The 27,891-nt window shown below is 43.0% G+C and overlaps 1 protein-coding gene across 1 annotated transcript in view; it reads left to right on the forward strand.

Annotated features, from left to right (window-relative positions):
* GPR179 (G protein-coupled receptor 179) overlaps window positions 1–27,891 on the forward strand; it is a 43,202-nt gene that overhangs the window by 3,737 nt on the left and 11,574 nt on the right. Inside the window, exons 2-7 of the mRNA XM_044444505.1 lie at window positions 9,381–9,489; window positions 18,875–19,001; window positions 23,698–23,909; window positions 24,355–24,423; window positions 25,635–25,744; window positions 26,877–27,115. Of these exons, the coding sequence (XP_044300440.1) occupies window positions 9,381–9,489; window positions 18,875–19,001; window positions 23,698–23,909; window positions 24,355–24,423; window positions 25,635–25,744; window positions 26,877–27,115 (866 nt within the window). The remainder of the gene's footprint in view (window positions 1–9,380; window positions 9,490–18,874; window positions 19,002–23,697; window positions 23,910–24,354; window positions 24,424–25,634; window positions 25,745–26,876; window positions 27,116–27,891) is intronic.

The following is a 27,891-nucleotide window of genomic DNA, read 5'->3' on the forward strand; positions in this document are numbered from 1 at the left end:
CCCTCCTCCAGTGGTGTTGCTTGCTTCAAAATTGGAGGTTCCCCCAGTGGTTAGTTAAGTTATGCAAGAGGAGAGAGATCTGTACATTTAATGTGGCCCATTAACGAAAAGAAAAGAGCCAATTTTCTTCTGATTTACAAAAGCTCTTCTTCCTGCTCACCTGAGACAGGCAACCAGGCAAATGGCTCATTTTTACAGGATTGCTATTTATCCTGATATACTCCAGCCCCATACATTGTAATATACTTATATGCTGCCTAGAGGACCAATAGATTGCCTTTATGACTTACCTCAGCCTTCTCCAAACTAGCCCCATCATTGGTTATACTGACAGGAGCTGGTAGTAATTTTATCCCAACACATTTAGATGGTGCCAGGTTGAGGTATGCACAGTGGACTGGAGGTTGCAGCTCTCATTTTGGAATGGGGTTTAGAAAAAGTTTAGAGTATCTCACCTCTCCCAGTGCTTTCAGCCTTCCCCACAACCTAAAAGAGAAAAGGTCACTTCAGACTGGGCACTGAAGAAGGGCAAAAGCATCCCCAGAGCTTTTGATTTTTTCTAAAGCCCCAAACAAAGTATAAGAAAAAGTACAATTTCCATAAGAAGCCTCCTGCTGCATCCAACCAAAGACCTATCTCATCTAGCATTCTGTCCCCAGAGTAGCCAACCAGCTGTTCATGAGAAGCTTATGTTCCGTAGCAGTGTCTTTGATACTGGAAGCAATGTATAGCCATCAGGACTAGTAGCAATTGATCGTTGAATCCCCTGTGAATTGTCTAATTCCCCTTCAAAGCCATCCACATTAGCAACATCTGGTAGTAACAGATTCCATCATTTAATAATGCATTGTATAAAGAATCTCTCATCATTGGATGGCTCTGGGTTCTAGTATTATACGAGAAGGAGAAAAGCTTCTCTGCATTGTGCATTATGTCATACACCTCTGTCATGTTCCCCACTTACTTGCCTTTTTTCTCAGCTAGAAAGCTCCAAGTGTTGTAACCTTTCCTTGTAAGGAAGGTACTCTGTTCTGATACGTATACAAGAGGAACACAGGAATCTGCTTTATACAGGGTTAGATTTCTTCCCCAACCTGGGAACTACAACTGCCATCAACCCCAGGCATTATGGCCAATGTGCAAGGATGATGGGAGTTGGGAGTCCAATGCATCTCGTTTGGTGCAGTCTGATCTAGTCCTGATGGTCTGGTAGCAGCTCTGGAGTCTGTAAGGGAAATGATCGTTCACGTTGTGTGCTACCAAGTCCTTTTATTTAGATATGGTTGGGATTGAATCTGGAACCTGAGCACTGGTTGCTCTAGTTCAGCCCCCATAATGGGGGCATACACAAATGGCATACACAAAAGGTTCCCCAATGTGGAAATAACAACAACAACAACATTTCCACTTATTAATTCCACATTGGGGTATTATTATTATTTCCATAATTTTAATATATGTGCATTGATTTGTATGAAATCTATGTTAATTTCTAGAAATTAGATAGAGGCTTCAATAAAAGAGAACCAAATAAACAAGTAAGTTTCCATTTGAAGTTGGTGTCTATATGGCATCTGTTCATATATCAAAAATGTTACAAGATCCTTGGTCCATTACATTATAGGAAGCACATGTTTATCATTCCAATTTTGTAATACCAGCCTTTTAGCTGTCAAAAAGGCACAAAAAATCTAATTTGCTTCCATTGTGGAGCATGAAGCATATAAAGCACACCATGAAACATATAAATAATTTAAAAGAACGTGTATGGCAAATATCAGTAAATATTAAATGTAATTCCAGTACAAAATTTATCTGTCTAATAACCTCCTCCCGAAAGGAAGCAACTACTAAACATTGCTAAAACATATGCTGGAAAAGTATTAGCTGTATTGCATCAGCAGCAATTAGCTGAATGAAACCATCCTTTATTAAAGTCACCTTGTGGTGTCCAATGGACATGATACAAAATTTGCTGAGCAAGACACAACTTAAGATCCACAGATGTGACAAGAAGATGCCAAAGTGGTGATCCACTGATTAGGCATTTTGTGATGGTACTCACAGCAGTTTCTCAGATTCCTAAATGTGCCCACAGGTCCAAAGGGGCTGGAGACCCTCGTTGTAATTTTTCAATCTGTTTTCACACACACCTTGATTGAAATAGAACATCTGGACTTGCAGTAAATGTAGTATTGCCAGCCCAAGACTTATTGAGGATAGACCTACAGTGAAAAAAATGGATTCAGTTTTCTGTGTGGTTTGGGACTGCCAGTGGGAAACAGGGCCCTGGAATTAAAGAGTTTAAGCTTCTTCTACTATGTAAATACAATAAGGGGGAAGCTTTGCGAGTGGATATTCTGTCTGTCAGATATCTTATTATTGCTGTGTGGCCCCTGCTTGATTGTTTCAGTGGATCAAGGGCCCATTATACAAGAAGGGTTTCCTATCCCTGCCTTATATGTACCAAAGAAAAGAGGGCCAGATGGGGTTAAGAGGGTACCCAACCTGGTCACAGTCTTCCTGGCTATGGTGAGATGCAATATATTTTATTTAAATTATTGGCCATGTACAATTTTTATGCACATTTGTGTTCTTTCTTGTAGCTGGGGCACATGGCCCAACTCACACCTCTGGCCCTCCTGGGATCCCAGTCCAGCTGGGCTTTCTGTGATAGCTGTACCCCCTTCTGGCCCCACCTCCTTTCCCCCATTGTGGTGTTGTTTCCCAGCTTTTGCATGTTTTCTCCCCCATTCTAAAATGTTAAGATGCCATTTCTAAGGCTTTGTTACTGGCAGTAAGAGCTTTAAACCAAAACAAACCAGTATTTTGGCCCGATCCCATTTTCCCTTAGCCCTGTTCATTGTTAGAACTTGGCCCTTGGGTTGAAAGCAGTTCTGCACCCTTGGCATACAGTGTATTTGGCCCACAGAGTCCTGCCATACAGAGAGTGTCTCTTCTGCATGCAAAGATGTGCTCTGCCGTGGAGGTGAAGCAGGCAGAGCTCATGATGACCTAGCCCAAGCAAAGCGTATGGCCCCTTGCTGATTCATATAAAACACTGCCCAGGATCAATAGCTGACTCTTCTCTCTTGATTGCTTAAATTGTTTCATTGATTGTTGTATTTATTATTGTCATCAGCCCTGCTCAGCATTGTTCACAGAAAGGTAGGATATGCATATTTATAATAAACAAAGAAATATAGATAATTTCCTATTAGACCATGACAACACAGTCCTATCTATGTCCTAACTATGCCCACTGTGTGTGTGCTACATTCCATTCCACACTTCTTTAGCCTTGTGCGGGCAGTGTCCTTGTGGGGACTCTGTATACACAGGAAGGGTAGTATGCCAAAACACATTACCTTTGACTCCCCTCCCCATACTTATTGCCCTCTACACATGGAGGACAAATGTTTGCAGAGCAGAGCTTCTCTTGTCTATAGAGGCTGTCCCTGAGATATAGGAGTCTACCAGTTTAAAACCACTGGTTCAAACAACCACCACAATAAATTCTCTTTGTGTTCTCTTTCTGGGTTGTTTGCAGTTAACAAACCATAGTTTGTTAGCGTGTCTACTTCCACATCATGACAACCCTGAATTCAATAACCCATACCCACATACCACCTCTTCCCACTTCCTCCTGCATCTCTGTCTATGCTTCCCCCATGCACAAAACTTGCCTGCAATGCCAGGGGCTGCCTCCTGCCTGCAGCCGGGCAACAGAGGGCATCAGCACAGGCAGCCATGCCAGGGATGGAAGGATAGTGTCCATGTGGGCATCTGCCTCGGAGAGTTCCCTGGCTAGAGTTTAAACAGTGGTTGTTGTGCAGTTCTGGCAGGGGGGCAGGAAACAGTGAGGCTTGTTGGACATCCTGAGGATGGCAGGGGTCCTGCATGCTGCCTGTATCCTCTGTGCTGCAGGGCCACTTTCCCAAGAGGAGGCCAGAGTTTCTGTGCATAAAGTGAAGGCAGAGTGCTAAGCAAGTGACCAGGCAGCCGCTGTTGTGCAGGATGACTTCTTACTGCCACCGAAATTCCAAAGCTGCAGGTGGGCATCTGAAGGTAGCACACAGAAAAGTGGGAGAAAGGACGACAGAGCAGCCAATCAGAGCACTAGGTGGACCTGAACAGCTAGGTGGACCTGGATAGTGCTCCAGCCACAGTCACACCTTGTGCAGAACTTTATGGAAGAAACTTGGACACTGCCCGAAAGCATGGCTTCCGAGTTCAGATACACAAACAAGCCATGGTGACATGTGGAGACCATAGAACAGATCCTTGTTTGCATGGTTCCACAGAGACCATCCTTACCATGCTTCGCTCTGGTTGCTGTGTTCAGACCTTATGACAAGCTATGCCCCTGCAGTTTTCACTGTGGCTTGTCATTAAGTCTGAACACAGCCACAGTGTACCCTAGATTGTACTAGAGATTGGTTTCAACATTCTCTATCATGAATGTGACTAGAGTATATAGGAATCAATGTTCTGAAAGCACTGGTTTACAATGTGTATTATAAAGTGAATTTGGCATTCTTCCAAGCCAAATTCAAAAGTGAAATCTGAAAACACAATTGAATCTGAAACAATATTGCTAAATTCAGAAATTTTGTGAAATGCCTTGTTTAATATTATCATATAACACTACTGAAAGAAAGCAATGGGCATGGCCCCTACTCCTTCTGTTCTTCCTCTCTTAGCCCATTCCTTCTTTCATCCGCCATTTCATTAAATCAATGTATATAGTGTTTGCTATACCAAAAGATATATCCAAGTGTTTTGCAACATCAGAAGTTAAAATACATCATAGTAAATTCATACATATGAAATACATCATTTTAACAGTGCATCAGATTCCCTAAGAGGAATCCAAAATCTAGGCAGTGGTGTTAATTCATATCAAAAAACCAATTCTAGCGGTTTTCTTCTCCACCAGAAGCAGTTCCTTTAGAAAGTGAATGAGTCCAAATTGCCCAATCAAGACCAAGCCACCTGCTAAACACTTTGTATTACAGCAGGGAACAATAGATTTTTCTAGGAAAATCAATTTCCTCCTCAATGAGGACTGAAACTAAACTCAAAAGGAACAAGGAGATCTGAGATGGGAGACAGACCCTGTTAGCTCTGACTCCATGATAACACTGAGGAACATACATTGTTAGATTACTACAGATTATCTACTCCCCTTTATCAAGTCAGGGCAACCCACGCTGCTAACCATTAAAAAAAGATGTATATGGATTTCCTTGATGGGATTAATTTACTTTGTTGTTGTTTTTACAAATGAATACTGCATTCCCTACTAATAATCTTATGTTCGCATTTCTGTGCACTGTGCAAAGCAGAAATGAGTGGTTTAGAGCAGAATCAGACAGTTCAAAGAGCATGCTAAAAATTTCTTCTTTCATTTTACAAATGAAAGTCCTCACAGTCCTCTTGATCTCACCTTGGAGAGGAAGTCTTGAGGTTGTGATCAATATCCTATACCCCAGGAACACCCCTTTGCAGGAAAAAGCAGCTTCAGTGGGATTTTAGTTGGAGAATTCACACAGGAAAGATATCTCCTCCAATCCCCACAAACACATCCTTGAACCAAATCTTCCAGCCCTGTAGCTCCATTTTAAGAATGAATGAAATGTTCTAATTGCAGGACTGCCACCTAACATGTTGTTTCACCACCAGTTAACTGCTGTTGTCTGGATACCAGTTTTCTGTTCATGGGTCTTTCAATATACATTCCTGCTGTGTTCACTCTTCCCCTACTTTCTGATGTCTTGTAAATCTGCTTTCGTCTTTTCATTCTTCTGTATCTCCATCAGATCTCTCCACAGCTCTTAACTTCCTCAATTTTCACCAACTGACCTTTTTCCTCTGCTCTTCCCAAAGTGACTAGTGCAATGCACACCATAACAATGGTACTCCAAATCATCATCCATCCAGGAAAAAACGTAGGTGATGAAAACATTGCTGGTGCTGTATCTTTGGGAAAAGCAGACATATGCAACATTTTCAAAACACAGTGATCTACACACACACACACATAAAGGGTGCTTTCAGATGGAGGTGTTCTAGCACTAACAATTCAAAGGTCACCTTTCTTAAAAGATTAACAAGACAAGACAGAAGAAGCAGTGGGAAATTCTAGGCAGGTTATGAGTTGAAGAGCCTGACCTGGTGTGCATGAGCAGCACAACTCAATGTAGGTTATTTAAGCCATTGTGAGCCATGACGCCAGTGAACACCAGGTTGCCTATTTAGGCCTCAGCCACAGCATGTCCCAGCACTCAAAATCAAGTGGCAATGGTTTTCTGAAGGCTATTTGACCTGTTGTAAGGTTATTTGAGGTTTGTTTAACCCTCATTAACAGCTATTGCTGTCTGGGTTTGGCCAATGTAACAAATCATGGCAATCCTCCACCAATCATGGCCTAAATACTCAAAATGGGTGTCTGCCCATACCACAACACACCATGACTTATTTATAACAGGGCTGCAACAGTTGTACAACCAAGTTGTGACTGAAACCCTCATGAAAGGCAGTGAATGAGGTAAGGCAATGGTACCATCACAGCCTTATCTGGAAGCACCTTTTGCCCCATCCCTCTAGAGTAGCCTTCCCCAAACTGGTATGAAACATTTTTGACTTTAACTCCCAATAATCCTTGCTAGCTTGGCCAAATAGTTCAAACCTTCTGGAGGACAGCAGGTTGGAGAAGGTGATCAAAAGATTCCCTTCCTCAATAGACCTCTTCAGTTTTCCATCTTCATCAACATTTTTGGATATTTATTTCATTTTTATACTATCGAATAGCCGAGGGTCTCATATACTTTGAACTTCTGCTTTTCTCAAACTCTGTTTATGGGTGGACTTGAATAGGCTAATTTGCATAACATCTTACATATTCTTATGGATTTCCTGTCAGGTTTCTTTAAGGAGGACTACAGGTTTTCCTGAGGCAAATACTTGGATTTGAGTCAACAGCCAGGTTCTGTGTGACTAATTGTTAGTCCATTTCTCTCAGCCTTTCTGAATAAAGGTGAACAACCAGTTCCAAAAGGGCTGGACCTCCCCTACTCCTGCTGTCTAAAGATGGTGTAGGATCTATTTACCAGGGTGAAAGAGGGAACTGAGCTGGGGTTCTAGCAGCCTCTTAGGAGGCTGGCTGTCTCCTTAAACACAGTTGTGGACCTTGGCTGTCTGTTGAAGTGTTTAAGGTGGGGCTCCTCCTATGGCAGTCTTCCCCAACCATCTGGGGATGATGAGAGTTGCAGTCCATTGCATCTAAGGAATACCAGGTTGAGGAAGGCTGATCTATGCTCAACCTACATAACTAAATAAATGCAAACATTAGAGAACACCAATATGTTTCCAGTTTCCTCTTTCTAAAGGGAACCAAACTGGGTTGTATGTTCTGCTTCTGAAATATCTCATCACTCAGGCCAGTGATATGAGAAAGAATAGATTTCACCTCCACAGAGGGAGTGTTTCCTGCCCAGGGAATGCCCCAATTGTAACACTGGTAATTCATGGTGCTTCAGGACTCAGATCTATGAGCTTCCAGCTCCTGACAGGGGCAAAACAGAGAAGGAGGAAACTACCGTGTGAGGTAGGTTGGGCTGAGCATCTGTGTCTGCCCCAAAGTCACCAGTGAACTCCATGACTGAGTGGAGACTAGAACCCAGATCTCCTAAGTCCCAGTGTCACACTCTTAAGCAGTTCACCACACTAGCTTATGTGTTCTTTCGATGGTACTGATGCAGAGAAAGCATCTGCTGCCATTGTTCCTCCTAGCTTGTTCCTTCCCTGGCCCTTTTGATCCCCCTGGTTCATAAGATAAGGATGTGCAGTGGGAACGAGAAATGGCAGAAGGTGTCATGGTGGGCTAGACAACTTTTCTCCCTAATATGTTAGCCATTTTACTAGTGGCATTCTTTTTTCAATGGAGGAAAGCATTCAAAAACAAAACTCTTAGAGTACTACAGTCTATTCTGAATCTGCAGTTTCTTTCTTATCTATTCTGTTGCATATGTGCACATAGGTGGAATGGAGGAAGTAGCCACCTGAGCATGTGCAAAATGTGTTCCCTTTTTCACCATGGGCAGCAAAGTTAAGACCAACCTAATAAGCTAATTCAAAAGCTTATTTCTGATTTACAGTCTCGGAGCACAATCCTATGCATGTTTAGACAGGCAAAATCTCCATGATTTACAGCATTCCCAAGCCATCTTGCTAATAGCCAAATCTGGACAGCCCTTCAATCCATCTACCTATTTTTTCCACCACATTCCTGTCTGCCTATCTCTCTTACCCTTTGAATGGATCATTCTCCCTGCAATATATAAGCCCTTTTACTTTAGGATTCCCAGGAGTTTCCCCTTAGATGCCCTGGGATTCTGTGTTTCACAGTATCCTATATTTGATAAGTCCATCCTTCCCCTTGACTGACCAATGGCTGCTTTCCTCTGCATATCAATCATCAACAAAGAGGCAGTTCCTCAGGCAGTGACCTGCAGTGCCCTCTTTGGCAGCTTCAGAGCGGTCTGTTCCGGAGTTCAGGCAAGCACAGATGCCCGAGGACATCTAGGAACACACGTGCTCTAGCTGGTTTGTAATCATGTCGATCAGCCTTCCCTGACCTGGCACCCTTCATTTGTGTCAGACTACAACTCGTATCATCTCCATCCTGCATCTGAAGGGGATCAAGCTGTGGGAGGCTGATGCATGTTCACATGTGTTACACATGTGTGTTTGAGCCCTATGGAAATCACATGTCTTCCCTTAAGTGGATCATATTGCAGGGTTAGGGGTTCAAGGCCAGGGAACTTAGCAGCCCCGTGCTTCTAAATTGTGAGGTATTGGGGCATAAATTTAAAAATATCCTCTTCCTGAGGGGTGCCAATGAAGCTTCTGAAGGAGATTCACTGATGTGAAAAATGACTGGCTCTGAGGATCAGAGGGGAATAGGGAGGTGGCTAGGAAGTAAGCTAGGCAACCAGAAGAGACTTGCTACCTTTTCTTCTGTACCACACCTACCAACTGCATGATAGACAGAGATTTACCAGATCTAACACAAAGAGCTACTGCAATATCTGTGTGTCCCAGGGATAATACCGAGAAACGTATGCCCCTCCCCTCCACAATTTTCCAGCTACCTCCTTTACTTGCTCCCGCGGCATTCACTAATGTTGCATTAGTGTCTTCCATAGCTTGTTCCTCCAGCAGTGATGAGTCTTGCCACTTATCTGCCCTTCCATACTAGATTTTCTGGAGCATTTATGCACACACATCAGCCAGCTGTTGTAACATCTGCACTTACAATGAGCCATTTTCCTTCCTCCTCCCCTTGTGCTTAACCCCTTGTGTGTTATCTGTTCCAGAGGGGTCGTGAGGATGGATGTTAAAATCCAGAACGTTGATATAAACCAGTGTGCCAATGGACAGGGATGGTTTGCAAACACACACCAGTGTGACCTCAACAGTACACAGGTAAGGAGGATCCCTGGAGTTGTACTCCCAACTAAGTCACATAACAATGTTAGCTCAGCAGAGATACAGACTAGAGACTTCTCTGTGATGAATCCTGTCCTGTAGAACTTCCTCCCCAGAAACTTGCCTTCTATAACTTCTGTGGCCTCCTCTTCCTACTGTTCTTATGTAACATGTAGTACATGGTTGCAATGTGCCAAGTACCGTCCATAGGCTTGTCACATCCCTATACAGAGGTCTTATAATCTAGAGCAGTCTATCCCATTCCATGCTGAGACTATGACACTGGAGATGCTGGCTGGTGATGAGAGGAATCCTACTCCAACACATCTGGAGGGCACATCAGGTTGGGAGGGTCTGGTCTAGACAGGCAAGACAGAGGGATGGGAACAAGTCAGGGGCTAAGCAATGGAGAGCAGGAATCAAAGCATTGGTAGAAAGGGTGAGAATATTGGAAGCCCTGGAGCTACACTGTAATTTTGCACAGATTCAATATTTGGCCATGTTCCTTGCTGTCTGAGGGGTAGCCCCACTCTAGCTGTTGTGTTGCTTAGTTAGCACCATTCTCAACCAGCATCAGCTTTCTTCTTCCACCACACCCTTCCCCAGCTTCTTTCCAGCAGCGCTCCTGTGTTTCATTTCCCCTTCGCTTCTAGCTGCCTTGCATTATCCCTCTCTGCTGATCCATCTGCCTCCTTCAGCTGCTTGTACCTTCAGTGCACAGCAGGCTGTTAATGTGCAAATCTGCATTTAAGCACCTTTTATTGAGTGTGTGTCTGTATGCCTCATTACTACCTCTGGACACAGTCTGTCATGGGGAGTGTTGAGCTGGGGGCTGCTCTTAGTCCTATAGTCCTGGTGATAGGTTGAATTGCAATCTGGTGCCACATGACAGAAATTATCTCAAGAAGCCTCCCAGGCTTGTAGATCAGCTGAACACAAGAAAGCAGGGATGCAATGAAATGTCCAAGCTTTGAAAAACCAGGTGAACTCATCTCACTGGAAATACATGTACTGGTTTACAAAATCCATGTCATTTTGACCTGGGGAGAAAAACAGCATTTTCTAAAAATCTGATGCAGGACCTGACTGAGACACTTTGGTGCCTGAGGCAAAACAGACAAAAATCATTACCTCACCTACCCTACTACTTCTGCTATTTTAACTAAGATGAGAACAAGATCCAGTAGGATATTCGCCTGTCTGATACAGGCTTCACCAAATGAAAGGGAACAGGTCAAAAGCAGCACTGTTGACACCAAAATAAAACTGGACCCTCAGAATGGCATGCAGAGCTTCAGAGAAGCTTAGCCTTTCCTCAGAGCTCTAGTTATTGATTGGATTTGATACTGGACATGACATTCATCTCAGTTTTCATTTGTAAAAGCAAGTTTCTAGCTCTTACGGTAATCAGGATATGAGAGGGTGACCTGGAGTCCTACATGAAAGAGCACATTCCTCTTTTGGAAGTCATCCTCTACTTGAAGGGCTGTCCAGTCCAAACATAAAGAACCCTAAGCAGGAAGAGCCAGCAGGGAGCTTAAAGTGACCCACTCAGGGCTGCTCAGTGGGAAGGCTTTGGTCCCCTGCATAGCGTCTTGCTTGCATAATGTACAATGAGCACATAATTCAGGTTTTCATGGTACAAAACGTGAGCCACAGAGCTTTGTGATTTCTTCATCTTTTAGCATCAAACCTTGGCTCTATTCAGAGAGTGGCATATGCAGAAGAACTCTGACCTTAGCAGTATGCCAAGGAAACTACTTATAGGAATTTGCTGTTAAGGAGCTACATAGGTCAGCTTTGTGATAACCTATTCTGTACTTCTGCATTTTGTTTTATGTAATCAAAAACAGAGTTTCTAATCATTACCTAGAAGAATGACACTTACTTAAGAAAAGATTTAACTGGTTTTCATCACTGTAAAATAATCCCAAAGTAGGGTATAATAAAACACAGTTACATAATATAACGTTGACCAAAAAAAAAAAAAAACGGAGCAAACAGCAACAGTCTGTTGTTTATACAATGCAGCCAAAGAAAAGAGAATGAAATTAATGAAAAGTCTGCATAAATAAAAAGGTCTTTAGCTGGTGGTGAAAGCTTATCACACAAAATGTTAGATCAAACGGCTTGAGAGGCATCTTTAAGCATTTAACCCAATTAAGCAAGCAAGTTGGCGAATGTTCAGTGAGCACTGTTCTCTTGGCTGCTCCTACTGATGTAGTGCAGGTAGGGGACAGTGTACCTGCTCTCTTTTATTTGCAGAGATATCTTCTGCCACCCTGCTCAAATTTCCTCTTTCCCCTGAGATAGCTGATATTCTCCCAGTATTTGGAAAGAAATGGATTTTCCCAGCAGCAATACGTTGTTCATTGTTGTAATGGGACTTATTCTGGGGAGGCTTGATCTTGGATGGGCCATTAAGACCCAAGCTTTGGAAAAAGCCTCCTTCTGCTAGGTGAAACTGCTAGAGGTAGTTTATTGATATAGATCAACAAAGTTGCTTACATATTTAGGCTTTCTCTGAGGACTTGATTACAGGGACCCTCAGGATGAGCTCCTACACTTCAACATTTACCACTTCATCTCTGGCCAGGCCAGAATATGGAATTTTATGGATGATATGGAATATAGTGGATGAAGCAAAATGATGCCAATCCAGAAACATCTGGATACAGGAGCAAGTAGGGTGGAGAGTAGAAGCATACTGCTCGGGTTTGACAGGGACTGCCAGTGCTTGTGCTCAAATCTTGTCCTGGAAGGTCTATCAATAGCGTACTGCTCTTTAACCTTGCAAAGGCTGCGAGCCAGATGTGACCAAGAAGCCTATAATGAGGACATGAACGCAACAGCCCTGCCTTTTCTTTTCTCCCAGTGCCTGATATTTAGCCTCCTACCAGAAAGGTTACATCATACAAAATGTTGCATTGTGGAATATACATTACATTCTATTCCCCCATCTCCAATGATCCTGTCTGTTCCCAGGCTGTCAGCACTGTGTAGCCCCTGAGCATGTTCAGGCCTCATGGGGCTGCTTTTAGAAATTTTCCCTCCCTCTGTTTTGTAGTTCTGCAAGCTTCAGGGTTCTCCCAAGTCTGCTGATGTTTCCCTTGTAAGAGGCACCATTTGGGCTACATAAGTGAGAATATTCTGCCCCTGGAGACTGGAAATTGAGAGCATTATATTTATTCATTAACCATAAAGAACCTAAACAATTGACCAGCACTTCATCTTGTGGATATGAATCCCATAACTTAATTATACACTTCATAATTGTGCCCAGCCTGCATTCCACATCCTGCAGGTGAAAAGTGAATGCGCTTTTCTCACAGCATCCAAAATCACACAGCACAGCAAGTTTTCCTCTGAGTCCTTCCTCTTTTCATTTAACAAGACTTTTTAATTTTTTAAATAAAAATGGAAGCAGAGTCCAGCATTGTTAATTAATGTTCTGCATCGATCCTGGGTCTCTATTGCTATCCCATCCTTCTTTTCTCACGCTGGGTAAATATCAGTGACACATGCTGATCTTTATCTGTGTCTAATTAAATTATTTCTTTTGAACCATAGGAGTCCTTTAAATATCCTCTTCCCCAAGCATTTTTAACTTCATAGTAAGTTCATTTTCCCCTTCTGTTTCCCCTGTCTCAATGCATCTCCTTCACCTCATTTCCTTCCAATTTTCTTCACACAAGTTCTGCCGCTCCTGGTCACTTTTGCCTTCCTCGGGCTACTTAAGCATGGAGCAAATTCTCACAATTGGTTCCTCAAATTAGGAAAAACATTTTTGTCAGAGAACTGGATAGATAAATTCCACCACACCACAAAATCTGAAGTGGCCTGCAGAATCCAGAATGGATTCCATAAGCTGGGTGGAGAAGCCTTTGTGGCTCTTTGTGCATTCTCTGAGGCCCTCCATGTGCAAAGGGGCAGTGTTGTCTTGGGATATGTGAAGTATGGGGGCCTACCATGTCTGGCTTAAGTTCAGTGCTGGGGCAAACTACAGGGCAATGTGTTCAGCAAAATGTCAAGAAAGGCAGTCCAAAAGCAGACAGAGACAATTTTACAAGACCAGCAGTTCAAATCTCATTTAATTAATTAATTTATTTATTTTTCAATTTATATTCTGCCTTTTTCCTACAAAGGGCTCAAGGCAGCTTACGTCTCCTCCTCCATCTTATCCCCACAACAACAACCCTGTGAGGTAGGTTGGGCTGAGAGTCTGTGACTGGCCCAAAGTCATCCAGTTGGCCCCATGGCTGAGCGGGGACTAGAACCCAGATCGTCTGAGTCCCAGTCCCATGCTCTTAACCACACTGGCTCTCATTTCTATGCCACCCAATAGCCAAAGCTCTCTGAGCCATTTACAAAGACCAAAAACTTGAACAATTAATTATACTTGGTATGAAGGCCATTTATATGCAAACATATAAACAGACAGCATACACTGAGGGGCACAAATATCTCAAAAAATTTAAATGTTTCATCGTCCAACGAACATGCTCTTAGCATGAATTCCCATTTCAGTAGTAGAACTGATCAACGGACATTTTGCCGGCACACTTCAGGGCTGGGCAGATGCTCAGCCTCCTTTTCCGACTCTATGAGGGAGTTGTGTTCCTCAGGGGCCCACATTATTTGAGCAGCTGGTGCAGCTTCTCTTCAGCTGCTGGAAGATGCCGGGCTGTCACTGGGGTCAGAAGCACCCATACAACCTTTAGACTTTGCCAGTTCAGAGACTTCACTTGACGACATCTTGGTTGGGGTCATGACACAGCCCAAAGATGTCTCCAGGCTATGGGAGGCTTAGGCCTTGCATTTCATTCTCTGAGGCCTCTTAGAGGACAAGGCTGGTGTAGTATAGCCTGAGAAATTCCCTCATTGTATTACCAGCTCAGAGGTTGTCCTGCAACAACTGGCCAGAATGTTCCTGGGACCATTCTAGAAAAAGTTCCACCCCAAGGAGAGCTCAGGATTCCAACTGGGGTGTAATTGTGCCCCATTGTCATTTCAGGTGCTTCCACAAGGCCCCATTAATCAAAGGCCCCTTTGACTGAATCATTCTAACGCTCACAACTCCTCTTGATTTGTCCTTTCAGAGCCAAATTGAGGTGCTGAAGTTCAGATTAGCTGGTGGTACAGCAAGGGGTGTACTTTGGGGCCAAAGTCTATCCCACCACCCATAACCCTCCCAAATGTGCAGGCTGTGATGCAAACTCTATTTCCTTCCTGTGGTCATTTATTTACATATATTTATAGGCTGCCTATAATTGCCGAGGCCTTCCTAGGCGGCTTACAGTGCAAAACATACTAACAATAAAAACACATTAAAACAATTTAAAAGGGCCACAGCACAGCATAGTCATGAAGGTGCTATAATTTAAATGAGTTTAAAATGTTAAACTTATATGCCCAGAGTATATTTTTTAAAAATTAATATATTTTTTAATTTAAAAAATATTTTTTAAACCAGCTTTGACAGATAGTTTTGTTTTTATTGCTGCAATACTTCAGGCATGTAGAAGCTGTTACAAAACACAAATACAGTGGTTGGAAGTGAGAGGCAAAGAGAAACCTTTGTGTGCCTCATAATTGAAACAATGCATGTGACCATCTAAAGTGTCCCCTGTAAGGTTATTAAATCCAGGGTCTAAAATTACTTACTACTGTGTTCAGAGTGCATTTCTTTCACCTCTAAGGATACATAGTCCTTTTGTGCACATGATGATTAAGAGGAAAAACTTCTAGGTCAAATGGTGTATTTTGTTTCTTGGGCTTGTGCCATAGCATATCTTGCTTTATGAGGGAAAGCTGTGAAAGAAGTGAAAGTAGTATCAGCATGCACCTTTATTTCTTGGCCCTCACATCTTCCCTTTTTTTGTCAGTTCCTCTTCTTCCCTCATGATGATATGCAAATTGTCCCCTTATTTCTGTAGACATACTTCCACTGTAGAGCTCACTATAGAGATGCGTTCACTGTGGCTACACTTTCCCTCAGGAGTGAATTCTTAATCTTTTTGCCATACAGATTGGAATCCTTGTTGCTTAACCTGAGCCCTGCTCAGAACATTCATTGGAAATAGCAAATATGTAGTTTTCAGAGCAGAAAATCATGGATATCTGCAGCAGTCCTGCTCCCTTGCTGTTGCAGCTTTTTCTGCCCCAAGCTACATTATCTCTCTGCATCATTTAGTAACATCAGCAAGACTATGCATCAAACAAGCAGTGGATCTCTCCTCCTACTCCCCTTCCCACTTAGCCAACATAGATTTTCACACTAGGAAATCAACACTCTGATATGCTTCAGTGCTTTTCCTGCACTCATCTTGCTCTCTTATTGCTGTGATCACTTTATCCCTCTCCGTACGTATAAGTCTACGTATGCATGAAATTGAGCTGGTAGAGTGAACTGTTTCACTTCCCAGTCAGAGAGAGGTACTATTTTAGGTGTGACTGCACATTGTAAACTTCTTGAGATAAAAAGGTAGTGGAATGGGGCTTTTTAAAAATAAACAGAGCAAAGTACCACAATCACCATGATATGTAACTACTGAATTTTACAAGTTGATGCATTATTAAGGCTTTAAAATTCATCCACCACAAGGCTCAACTTTTTTTTTACTATAAGTATCAAACAAATTTCAAAAACTTTTAACGCATTGTTCAAAAGGAACAATTTGCATTGTGCCAACTTTGGTGTTGAGTGAAACTACAATATATCTTTGTTACACCCCCTTTGATTACCACCCTGTCCTTTGTCTGCTTGCCTTCTGCTGCATAGTTTAACATGCCTCAAAGTCCAAAACTTCATTTAGAAACAAACAGTGAAAATATTGGTATTCAAACACCGGGATTTCATAATTCAAAACTGAACATTGAGATAGAAGAGCCTGCTGGTTCTGTGTGTACCTCTCTTTGCACTTTCCCTCTTTTAGCCTCTCTGCCCCACATTTCCATCGGCATCTGTTCCCCTAGTATGGAATTTATGCAGTCTCTAACTCCTTTGACATTAAAGGAAGTCTCGCCAATGAACGCTCATTGAATGGTTGTGTTAGCTCTCTTTTTGCCAGTGGTCGCTTTCCATGGGATTAGCATGCACTGCAGCATTAGTGATCCATTTAGGTTTTAGGACAAAGGGATTTGGCTATCCAGCATTTGGCTATGATAATGCTTAAAAGTTTAACCACTGGTGTCCAGAAAAGGTGGGGGTGCAAACATGAGCTAATGGGCGGCTTTAAACAAATCTAATAAATAAATAAATAAGCTGCGGGAAAGCAGAGAAGAAGCTCCTTGGATTAGACACTTGGCTCTAGCTTAATCCAAGAAGAGGTTAAGAGGAGGCTGGCCGGATTATAAAGGAGGGAAAATTGGGGTCTTACTATTGTAAGTCTGACCTCAGAGAGTGGCCATGAAGATGTGATTGTTATCACTAGGGTTGCCATCAGGGCTTAATTTGAACTGGAGCTTAGAACCAGAATAAAAGGCCCAGAGCACGCATCTGGACAGGGCCAGCCTTGGGGGGTAACATCAGGGAAACTGCCTTATCCTGGGTCAGACCATTGCGCCATTTTACCAATCATTGCTGGCACTGATTGGCAGTGATTTTCTAGCACAGCTCTTTGGAGTTACAGAAAGATTATTCCCTAACCCTACTTGGGGTTGCCAGAAATTGAACCTTTGTATTCAAAAACTGTGTACTACCACTGAGTTGTGGCCCCCTGCTTAGCATCAGACACCTGTCAAGGTCTACACCCCATGAAGAAACCCAGTGCCTTCACCTAGAGATGCCTTCCACAACCGTGTGCCCTAGAGATGGGTTGGACTACAAGCTCATCATTCCCAGCAAGCAAAGGAGAAAGAGTATTAATTTATGCATACCTTGTCCTCTCTGTCTCTGAGTCATAGTGCTGATCAGGGCCTGATAGAGGGGTAAGTATATTGTCAGCAGCAGTTGGGAGGAAGAGGTGGTGAGCCCTTTTAAGGGGCAAGGGGCACTAAGAGCATCTTGCCTAAGGATGTGCAAAACCTGTTACTGGTCTTGCTCCTAGGGTGGCTACTTACACATTAGCAAAAAGGAGAAAAATACATCATTTTTAAAGGGACAAAACTTGAGAGCAATTTGCATAAATGATCATACGTAAATTTAGGAATCTGCATCCAAATTACTCTAATTAAAATAGAGATGTATTGCATCCTATCATAGTGGAATGACTGATGTGTGCCTGCCTAGTTTATTGTCCAAGAGACCCTCAGTGCTCCTCCTTCTGGCTGTTGAACTTGGACTGGACAGCTTTCCAATCAAGAATAGTACTCTGTAAGGCAGAACATATGGCTGCCTTAAGTGCCACTGAAACATATGGCATAACAGTGAGCACTGCTTTTGACAAGGCTCAAGCATCCTCTGCAGGATACCCAGCCAAGTACTCTGCCATCCAAGCATGAAGCAAACTGAGATCATCTTGGCTTTAATAATAGCCACAATCAAGTGCCTTCAGATCAAATGCCTGGGAGCAGAGATTTAAGGCACAGTCCTATGGTGATGGCCATAAGCTCCTGCACTCAGAGGCCTGCAGGCAACCAATGCAGAGCAGAAGGAGTGGCAGAAGTGTTCTCTTCCCATCCTCCTCCCTTGCATTTTCCACTAGAAAGTGTTTTAGCCAATCTAACTGGAGTATCTTGGTAGGGGAGGGAAGGATGTTGGAGAAGTGTGAGGATAACTTGTCTCTTAGCCCCTCCAGTCTCTCCCCACCTCTTCCTCCTGCTCTCTGAGGTTATCATTGCATCCTCTGAGAGCAGCCAGCATGCCAGCATGCTGGCTGCAAGGGGATGGGGAGGAAAGACAGAGCTCAAATTCCTGGCTCCAAGGTCAGAGTGCAGTCTAGGATCTGGGACCTGGGATCTGAGAATCCAGTTATTCTGTGGTCCTTACTGTCTAGGGGCTATAGGATTGCTTCCTTAAAATGTTATGGATCAGTTTTAGTTTTGCCAGTATTTTCCTTGCTTCCTAATATTATTGATAGGTTGATATTTTTTGTTTTGTTTTTATTTCATCTTGCATATAGGAATGAGGGTGTTGTTACTGAGCATGGCTTTGGCATTTAGTTTAGGTAACTAATAAATGCAGAGATTTAACTTCCCACAGCCTTTGGGGTGCAAAAATTGGGGTGAGTCCTGAAGCTAGATTATAGATGAACAAGGAACAAAAGTGAATCAGAAAGAAGTTTGCAAAGACCTGTCCAAGTAAGCCAGAAAAAAAAATCTATGAACAGAAGTAAGCCTTCAGACTACAGGGATGTTAACTTAGCTTTACTGCAGGCAGACTTTTTCTGAAGAGCAAACTAAGGAGGGAGACTAACTCACAAATATGCATTTCTGCTTTCAGTGTGTCCCACAGGACAGCCAGGGTTTTATCCTTGGAAGGTACCTTTGTCTCTGCAAACCAGGTTTCTACAGGACAGGCAGAGCCTCCTCCTCTTCCTCTCCTTCCTCCGCCAGTAATGGCCAGTCTGGTAGGTAGAAATATTTTACAGAAATATTATTGTATAGCAAACCCCACAGTCCAAGTTATTCATTCATTTCTTTGCCTATTATTTATATAGTGCCATCTATGGATCTGGTGCTTTATAAAGAACTGATATGAGAATCCGCTACTCCAAGAGGCTTGCTATCTACGTAGACACATGGAAACAACAGGGGAGAAAGTCAACCTTGGTTACTTCAGTTATGGAAACATGGTTGAATGAGACTGGGGGAGTAAATCTTTCCCAGCTTTGTCCACCTGGGTCTTTCGTGTTGCAACAAACAAATCCTGGGGGTTTGGCTGCAAATTTATAGTGACCTACATCTTTGGCTAGGTGGCTTCATCTTCTAGTCTTCCAGTTTTGGAAGTGTGTATCCAAATGTAGGATGGACAGGAATAGGTGTCCCACTGCTCAGCATTCTCCTTTCCTGAGCTAGCCAGGTTGACTTGAAGCAGCTTTGGGGTCTAACCTCTGGGTAAGACCACAAACAATTGCACGAGAGGAAAATAGTGGAGCCAAAGGGAAGATTCATGAGCTTATGCAATGGGGTGGGAAGTTCATTCCTGAGTGAGGGCAAAGGGGATATTGGCAGCTGCAGCAGCAGCAGCATTACCAGGGGAGTTCAACTGGCAGCACTTGCTGAGGGGGCAAACAAAGAATCTGTCCCAGGGTGGCAGGGTCTGCAGGGTCATATGAGCCCTAATAAATTCCTCATAGTGTGTCAAGTGAGGTATTTTCCTGGGTTCCAAGATCACCGCAGATGGGAACTGCAGCCAAGAAATTAAAAGACGCTTGGTCCTGAGGAGGAAAGCTATGGCAAATCTAGACAGCATACTAAAAAGCAGAGACATCACCCTGCCAACAAAAGTGCGTATAGTCAAGGCTGTGGTTTTCCCAGTTGCAATGTATGGCTGTGAAAGCTGGACCATAAGGAAGGTTGAGCACCAAAGGACTGAGGCCTTTGAATTGTGGTGCTGGAGGAGACTTCTGCGAGTCCCTTGGACCGCAAGGTGAGCAAACCGGTCAGTCCTAGAGGAGATCAACCCTGACTGCTCTTTAGAAGGCTAGATACTGAAGATGAAACTCAAATACTTTGGCCACCTAATGGGAAGGAAGGACTCCCTGGAGAAGAGCCTAATGCTGGGAACAATAGATGGCAAAAGAAGAAGGGGACAGCAGAGAATGAGGTGGCTAGATGGAGTCACTGGGGCAGTTGGTGTGAGCTTGAGTGGACTCTGGGGGATAGTGGAGGACAGGAAGTCCTGGAGGAATGTTGTCCATGGGGTTGCGATGGGTCGAGCACGACTTCTTGACTAACAACAAAGTGTGTCAAGTGCTGGTTCTAACCTGATTTACAACAATACGCTGGGTCTCTGGTGCATCACAGCTTTCAAAGTAGCTGTCCCAGGCTCTGTCTACATACGGATAATAATGGCTTAATTGCGGGATTGCTGTAAGGATTGCTGAAATAATGTGTGCAAACATTTCTGAAGGGATAACTATGTTGCAGCAACATTAACAGAGTGTCTTGTGTTTCCTTAAAGATTAGCAAGTTTATGAAGCTTTCATGTACTAGAGCTTACTTCATCAGATGCATGAAAAGTTCTCCTTAGCTGGCACTTGGCAGGTTTGCATGTGTGTTAACAGAGAGAAAGGGACAGTGAGATAGAGAAATGTAAGCAGTGGAGCCAGAGTTGAGTGCAATGCAAAACAGACAAGCTGGAAATTGTGTTAGGATATATGTAAAATAATGGCAAGAATCACACAAAGCAGTGTTGATGATAACACAAACTTCCTGGCATTATGAGCTAATTAACACCTGCAGTGTATTAACTGTTATCTTGATTTAGGCCATAGGTGGTAGAATTGAATTTCTTGATAAGTATTAATTCACCTGCTTCATGGTGAAGTTTACCACTGAAGTTCCTTTCTTCCAGAATGCCCACTGTAAGGTCATTCAAGCATGTGATGCAATCACATTCAGAACAAACTCAAGGTTGCCAGCAAATACAGTATTCGCCCCATTCTCCAGACACATTTTGTGCCATATTATTATTACCAACAGTGCAAAACACGGTTCTCCTTGGCAGTTGAAGAACTGATCCTGGTGATCTGAACCTTGTTTGCTAAAGAGAAATGGAGGTTTCTACTCATTCCAGCTGTGCTGCTCTGCATGAACACTGCCTCCTATGATTTCCTTAGACCCTTGTTGACTAGTTTCTTCAACGTGGGATACTTGGCATGTTGAACTCTTTTAAGACTGAGGCCTGGAAGGCAAGATTAATTATGGCCCCTTCATATGAGTCATAGCTAACACATTACACATGGAATTTTAGATTAATATCCAAATGCAAGTTAACCTTTGAAGAAATATGGTGGAGGAAAGGGCATCTTAAGGGAAATTGATAGAAAGTTACTACTGTGTATTAATATGATGTGAGTTGTGAGTTATAAATTCAGGTTTGCTTGATTGTTTTATGGTTTTGTTGTAGTCTATTAGCTGCTTTGGGCCCTTTTCCAGAAGGAAAATGGAATATATAGTTTAATTATTTAAAAACTATATTTTGATTGTATTTTTCATTTTTGAAGGTGGTCAAAAGCTGCTATGATATAGTAGTTAGAGGATGAAAGACTGTAAATTGGAATTTGCTGGTTCAGATCCTTTTTTGGACATAAATCTCACTGACAGGCCCTGAGGCCAGTTGCTATTTCTCAGTTTAACCTGCATCTGCGGGTTGTTGTGTGGAACAAACAGAGGAGAGGGAGACTGCCAGGAGAGAAAATACGGGGTAAATATAGCAACAACTGCTGGAGGCCAGGCTTCAAGTCAGGGCCAGTCTAGAAGGAATGCCTGGAGATCTATGATCAACTATCTGGCAGTTCTTTTTGAAAAAGGCTAAATGTTGCCAAGATAGTGGTGATGCTTGGATCATAACTTCAACACTGGGAAAGCTTTTATAAAAACTTCCACACACTGCGGTTTTCTGATTTAAATCATCCCTCCAGAGAAACATGTTCTTTTTTATATTATTGAACGTATATCCATTTTTTGCCTTGCAAAGAACCCAAGTCAGTTTACTTTGCAAAGAACTAAGTCCTCCTCCTCTCTGTTTTATCTCCATAAAAGTTCTGTAAGGTGGGCTTGGCTGACAGTCAGTGATTGGCCCAAAGTCACTCAGTGAACTTCATGGCTGAATGGGGACTGCAACCTGGATCTTCCAAGTCATGGGCCAATGCTTTAGTCATTTCACCACACTGGATCTCATGAGCATTTTGATGGGCAGAAAGTTGATGGAGCAGGGATACATCAAAGAGAAAAGTGTTCCTCAGGAACTCTGCGGTACTACTTACAAGGGAATATTTGCAAACACTTTTGAATATGTGGCAATGGATTTTGATCACTGTCTGTCTGTGTGGTTGAGGTATAAAGCTATCTTTTCAAGTGTTGTCTTCAAGGCATGCTTCTCTTAACAATCCTTGTTAAAACGAGTTAGGGACAAGTGAGTCTTTCCTGGGATTCAAGAGCAAAAAGCACAGTGGTTTTTGTTTATTATGATGTTGTTTATTAAAGAAGCCAGTTAACACTGCATATCACATCATGAGCAGGTTGAGTATTAGAAAGGATTACAGGCAAACATACAGATCTGAGCAAAATGATGCTTGTCCCTTCTGTCTCTGGGATCCCCAGCCAGCGGTGACAAAGAGTCTCTAAGCAGGCAGCCAGTACACAGCACCTCTTTGTGGTCCTTGATCTGTGTTGAGGTTCATCCTCTGTGCCAGTCTTAGAACTTATATACTTAATTCCTTCATAAGCTACATGCAGTTTCAGAGGGTCTTCTAATTAATCACCTGTGTTATGATGCAGGCCTGTGCTGACCTTGAGACAGCTACTGCCTGCATTCCAAGGGGTACCTCCTTCTGCCTGTATGCTATTTTTTGATAAGCTGGTACATTTGGTGTGGGGGGAACACCTGAACTCAGCCAAGGCTCAAGTTACTGAAGTTCAGCAAATGCAGCATGGTCAGAACGAGTGGTGTCATGTAACAGTCTCCTTGAGATAGAGAGGTGTTCTGGATTTTAATGCCCCTACACATGGTACATGGATTTTGTACTTGCCAGCATTTTTAGTTCAATGATTTAATTGTAGCCTCAGTATCTTTATGTCCCTTTCAACTTCTTAGAAATGCTCAGAGGCCAGTTCTTTGGCATATTATATGCTTGACTTACAGGGATCATTTTGTCCCTTCCATCCTCATTGCACCACACAAGGATTATTTCTTTGGTTTCAATCATTTTCCACTCATGGATGACACCTGAAATAAAAGACAAGACATTAAAGTGAGAGTGGCGGTTGTTCATTTACAGCCCTGGTTCTGCAATAAATGTACCATATAGGGCAGGCCAATAGAGCACTAATTTGGCATTGAACAAAACAGAATATGTTTTGGAAATAGGGGTGCTTATATACTGGAGATCAGTATCAGCAAAATGGCCAAGTAGGTTGCAAGTTTGTTTCAAACCTGCTGCCTTCCCATTAAAGGCCAGGCAAATATTATCTAGATGTCGAACTGTACTGAAAGATATCCGCCCATGGGAGCCCCTGCCCATTTTGATAACAAGAGAGCGAGTTCTGTTGTTTTAACATACTGTTTTCCAATCCATTCCACCCCTGCAACCCTAACAGGAGAAAGTTCTTCCCAATATGGAGCAGTGGATTCAGGGAACTTGCTGGAGTGCCGGCCTTGTCACGAAGGCTGTACCACCTGCACTGATGACACGCCATGTTTGATCCAGGAAGATTGGTCCCTCCGTGCTGCTGTCCTGGTATTCCAGGCCTTCTGCATGATGGCAGTTTTCTTCAGCATGCTGGTGTCCTACCACTTCAGGAAGAGCAAGGTTGGTAAGGATGGTGCTGGGTGCAAGGAAGAACCAGCAGAGTTAAAAGAGAGGAATGGTCCCAACCTGGTGCTTTCCAGAAACTCCACAGGTCAATGCCCATCAACCCCTTTTGGCCCTACTGTTTGGGAAGGATGGGAGTGGTAGTCAAACATGTGGAGGGCACCAGGTTGAGGGCAGCAGGACTAGCACATGCCCCTTTTTGATTTCTTGGCTCAGTAAAGTGTCTAGCTGTTTTCATTGCCATTGCCTTATTTGCCATGTTTTCTTTTTAACCTGCATATCTGTACCACCTCCAGAATCTCTGTCCTTCCCTGCTTGGTTGAATATAGCCTGAAGTGCCTGATCCTGCTTAAACTTGGAAGTTAAGCAAGGTCAGGCCTTGTTGAATGGATGGGTGATTGTAATACTAATAATAATTTCACAGTAATTCCTGTTTTCCTAGAGAATTCGGGCTTCAGGAGTTGTTCTTCTAGAGACAATCCTCTTTGGTTCACTCCTTCTCTACTTCCCTGTGAGTATCTGTGATGGAGACAGGCGGGTTGTCTGGTTTGCAATGTTCCTACTCCATTAGGAAGACTGAACTTAAAAGGTTCCCTAACTTTGTGTGTGTGCCTGGGGGCATGGTGAGGCTGGGCAGAACTAACTCTCAACATGCCTTGTGGATTCCAGCAAGGGAAATGATCATACAGTTTAATCAGGAAGTGGCCAGGTTGAGGGGTCCATGTCCTGGCCAAAGGGAGCAGTGGGAGTGGATGAATCTGAGCCAGGAAGTCTTTGTCTGAGGCTTCACAAACAGTCTTTTTAGGGCATGTATGTAGAGCAGGCCAGTGAAATTCTACTCCAAGAAAGAAAGAACAAACGAAAGAAAGTTGAGTTCTGCAGCTTGGTATACATTAGGGAAGTGGAGCCATTTTGCACAAACATTCTTGCCATGCTTCATTCATTCTGCATTTGCTGGTCACTGGGAGGAGCCCATACATGGATCACAAAGGCGTTTGCTAAGCTTCTCCTCTATCAGTGGCTCTCCAGAACAATAAAGCAGGGGTTGTGTCAAGTTGTTGGCTTCAGCACCCTGGCCAGTTTCTGAAGTTTGTAGAATGTAGACAGCCATATAATCCATAGCTATATAATCCATGAAATGAAAAGACAAGTCTTTACTTTCAGAAGCTTTATGAGTGCACAGAATGAGATCCTGTAAAGTAACAGCAAAGAAATTGAGATTATTACAACCATACACATTTGTGAAACTCCTTGGGGAACTTGATTTGGAGCTAAGAGTTTGAAGGCAGAAAGCCCAGTCAATAAGAGTCTGAGGAGACCTAGCACTGAATGTCAATTTGGGCTTTTCCACCTTAGTTAGGAACCCCAGGGCAATTTCTTCTATCACTTTCCTTCCATGCAGAAGAGCCTGCTACTGACAAATGTGCCACTTGTTATATTTGTCTATTTGACTTGGGTTCTCTGGAGATGGCTGCAGGAATTGACCATGCATGTAAAGTTTGGGCCACCAGGAGAGCTACCAATGTTGTCTGGTGCAATTCTTCTATCTTCTCCATCTGAAAAAGCAGAGAAGGTTTAGCTGTGCTTTTCTACTGATCGGGGAGCTGAGCTGGAAAAGCAGATGTGCTTTGAATGTATGCACATGAAACAATCCCATTTGAGGATGGAGGGAAGAGACCTGGTCCATGCATCAGTCACCTTTCCTATCTTTCTTCCATGAAGGTGTTTATCCTCTATTTCAAGCCAAGCATCTTCCGCTGTATTGTCCTCCGTTGGGTGCGTATGCTGGGTTTTGCCATTGTGTATGGAACTATCACCCTCAAGCTATACAGGTAAGATTATTTGGAGGGGATGGGTCAAACATTAAAAAAGGACAAGGGAAGGATTCAACTTTGACTTAAGAAAGTTGACTTAAGTTGATTGTTGACTTAAGAAAGTCCATTTAGCCCAGTAAAATGTCTCCAGTGTTAGTGGGACAGATGCCTCAGAGAAACTCATATAATAACACTCTATATCTATCCTAGTTTTATACCACTTGACTGTCATGGCTTCTTCAAAAGAATTGTAGTTTGGGGAAGATGCTGAAAAGTTTTGCTATAGGTCTAGGCTGTTAATGACCAGCCAACCAGGTTAAAGATACATGTAGCTATACATGTGAGTCAAGGCGCATTCCATTTTTTTCTTTTGTGACTTGAGCCCAACTTTCCCTTTTCCCTGCCTTTGCAACCTGTGTGACTGATACTTTAGGTACCTTCTCCTGAGCATTTAAGTTTTTGTCTACACTTTCTGTAGTTATTTCACTTTTCCTCTATGAGTCTTTTAAAAAATCAAACTGTCCCAGTAGACAATCCAACATCTAGTGACAAATGATTTCATGATTAAGTCTGCATGATTTTGTGGCCATGTCAGAGTACCTTTTGGTACCTTTACTATGAAAAGGTTTTACTTAATTATTAATTTATGTTTATACTGCCCCATAGCTGAAGCTTTTTGGATAGTTCACAGAACTTTAAACCATAAAATACAACCCCTATGTTTAATGCAAAATAAATCCAAAGTAAACAAAGTCTGCAGCAATGCAGTGATCTAAAAATGTACTGATACAGTGTTTAAAATCAGAGGACCGAAGAACTTGGACCAAAAGATACTTATCTGGCACCAAAAAGACCACAAGGGCATTCCATAACCAGGGTGCCATTGCTGGCAAGGCCCTCTACTTAGTAACCACCCACTTTGCCTCATCCAGTAGGGGTGCTCCAAGAAGGGCCTATGAATCTAATCTTAGGACCAGGAGAGCTATATGTTTCAACACCTTTTTATGTATTATCAGCCATGATGGCTGAACATGATGGAAGTTGAAAGTTGGATATGATGGAAAATATCTGGAAGGCACCTGGTTAGAATATATCCTTGCCATCATTGTTTTCCTATTTCTCAGACTGCCTCTGCCTTCCTGTTCCACAGGGTCTTAAAGGTCTTTCTCTCTCGCACGGCCCAGCGAGTCCCGTACATGACCAGTGGACGGATCCTGAAGATGCTGGCTTTGATTCTGCTCTTGGTGCTTTGGTTCTTAGCCGCTTGGACAGTTGGGATGCTGGAGAACATAGAGAAGAACATCCCAGTGGTGGTCCTCTCCCAGACCACCAGGGGCCTCCAGTTTTACATCTGTGACCATGACCGCTGGGACTACATGATGGTTGTAGGTGAGGGTCAAAACCCCTTAAATTGATGTTTCTACCCATGGCAGGAAGGGGCTGGACTGAGTCCTGAAATACCTGAAGTGGAGGGTTATTGTATCCATTTTCGACCATCTGATGAGAGGCAAACAATTTCCTCCCAATTTCTGTCACCTTCTTTACAGAAACATATGCTAGAAAATTATCCAATCTCCCTTGCAGTCCTGTCTGCATAATTGTCTCCCTCCCACCAAGGGAAAGCCATGGGTGGGCAGGAGGCACTGGCTGAGCTGCTAGTGGACTCCATTGGGAGAGTTTCATTTGTGTGCTGGCCAGGTTCCTCTTCCTTAGCACTGATGCGCCTAGAGCTGAGGAGGCCCTGTGCACGATGCTCTCTAGGGGACCCACTAACACAGTCCCAAATGTTCCACCTACTAATCTCTCCATCACCCACAGCTGCCTTGGATTTCTCTTGCATCACACACTCTCCTCACCCAACCCTTTTACGAAGCAGTTGGAAGAGAAATAATCTGGCTCTCTTTTATCTTATTGTTAAACCAACTTTTTTACAGAGGTGTGGTGCATTGGTTAGCCTGATGACCACTACAGAAAGTTTTGGTTTTTTTTAATGAAAGAAAGAAATGGAAATGTCCCTTCCTTGCCCACCACCTGCTCAATTTCCTTCTTCCCATTACCAGATAAGGGTAGCAGCAGCAGCAAGACCTTATTTCCTTAAAAAAATATATTGAGCAGATCATGCATAACTGGAAATTGGCTCCACACCACACCTAATTTTGGTTGTT

This window comes from Varanus komodoensis, unplaced genomic scaffold (genome assembly GCF_004798865.1).
Source record: "Varanus komodoensis strain SLA01 unplaced genomic scaffold, ASM479886v1 scaffold45, whole genome shotgun sequence".
NCBI classification, from domain to species: domain Eukaryota; kingdom Metazoa; phylum Chordata; class Lepidosauria; order Squamata; family Varanidae; genus Varanus; species Varanus komodoensis.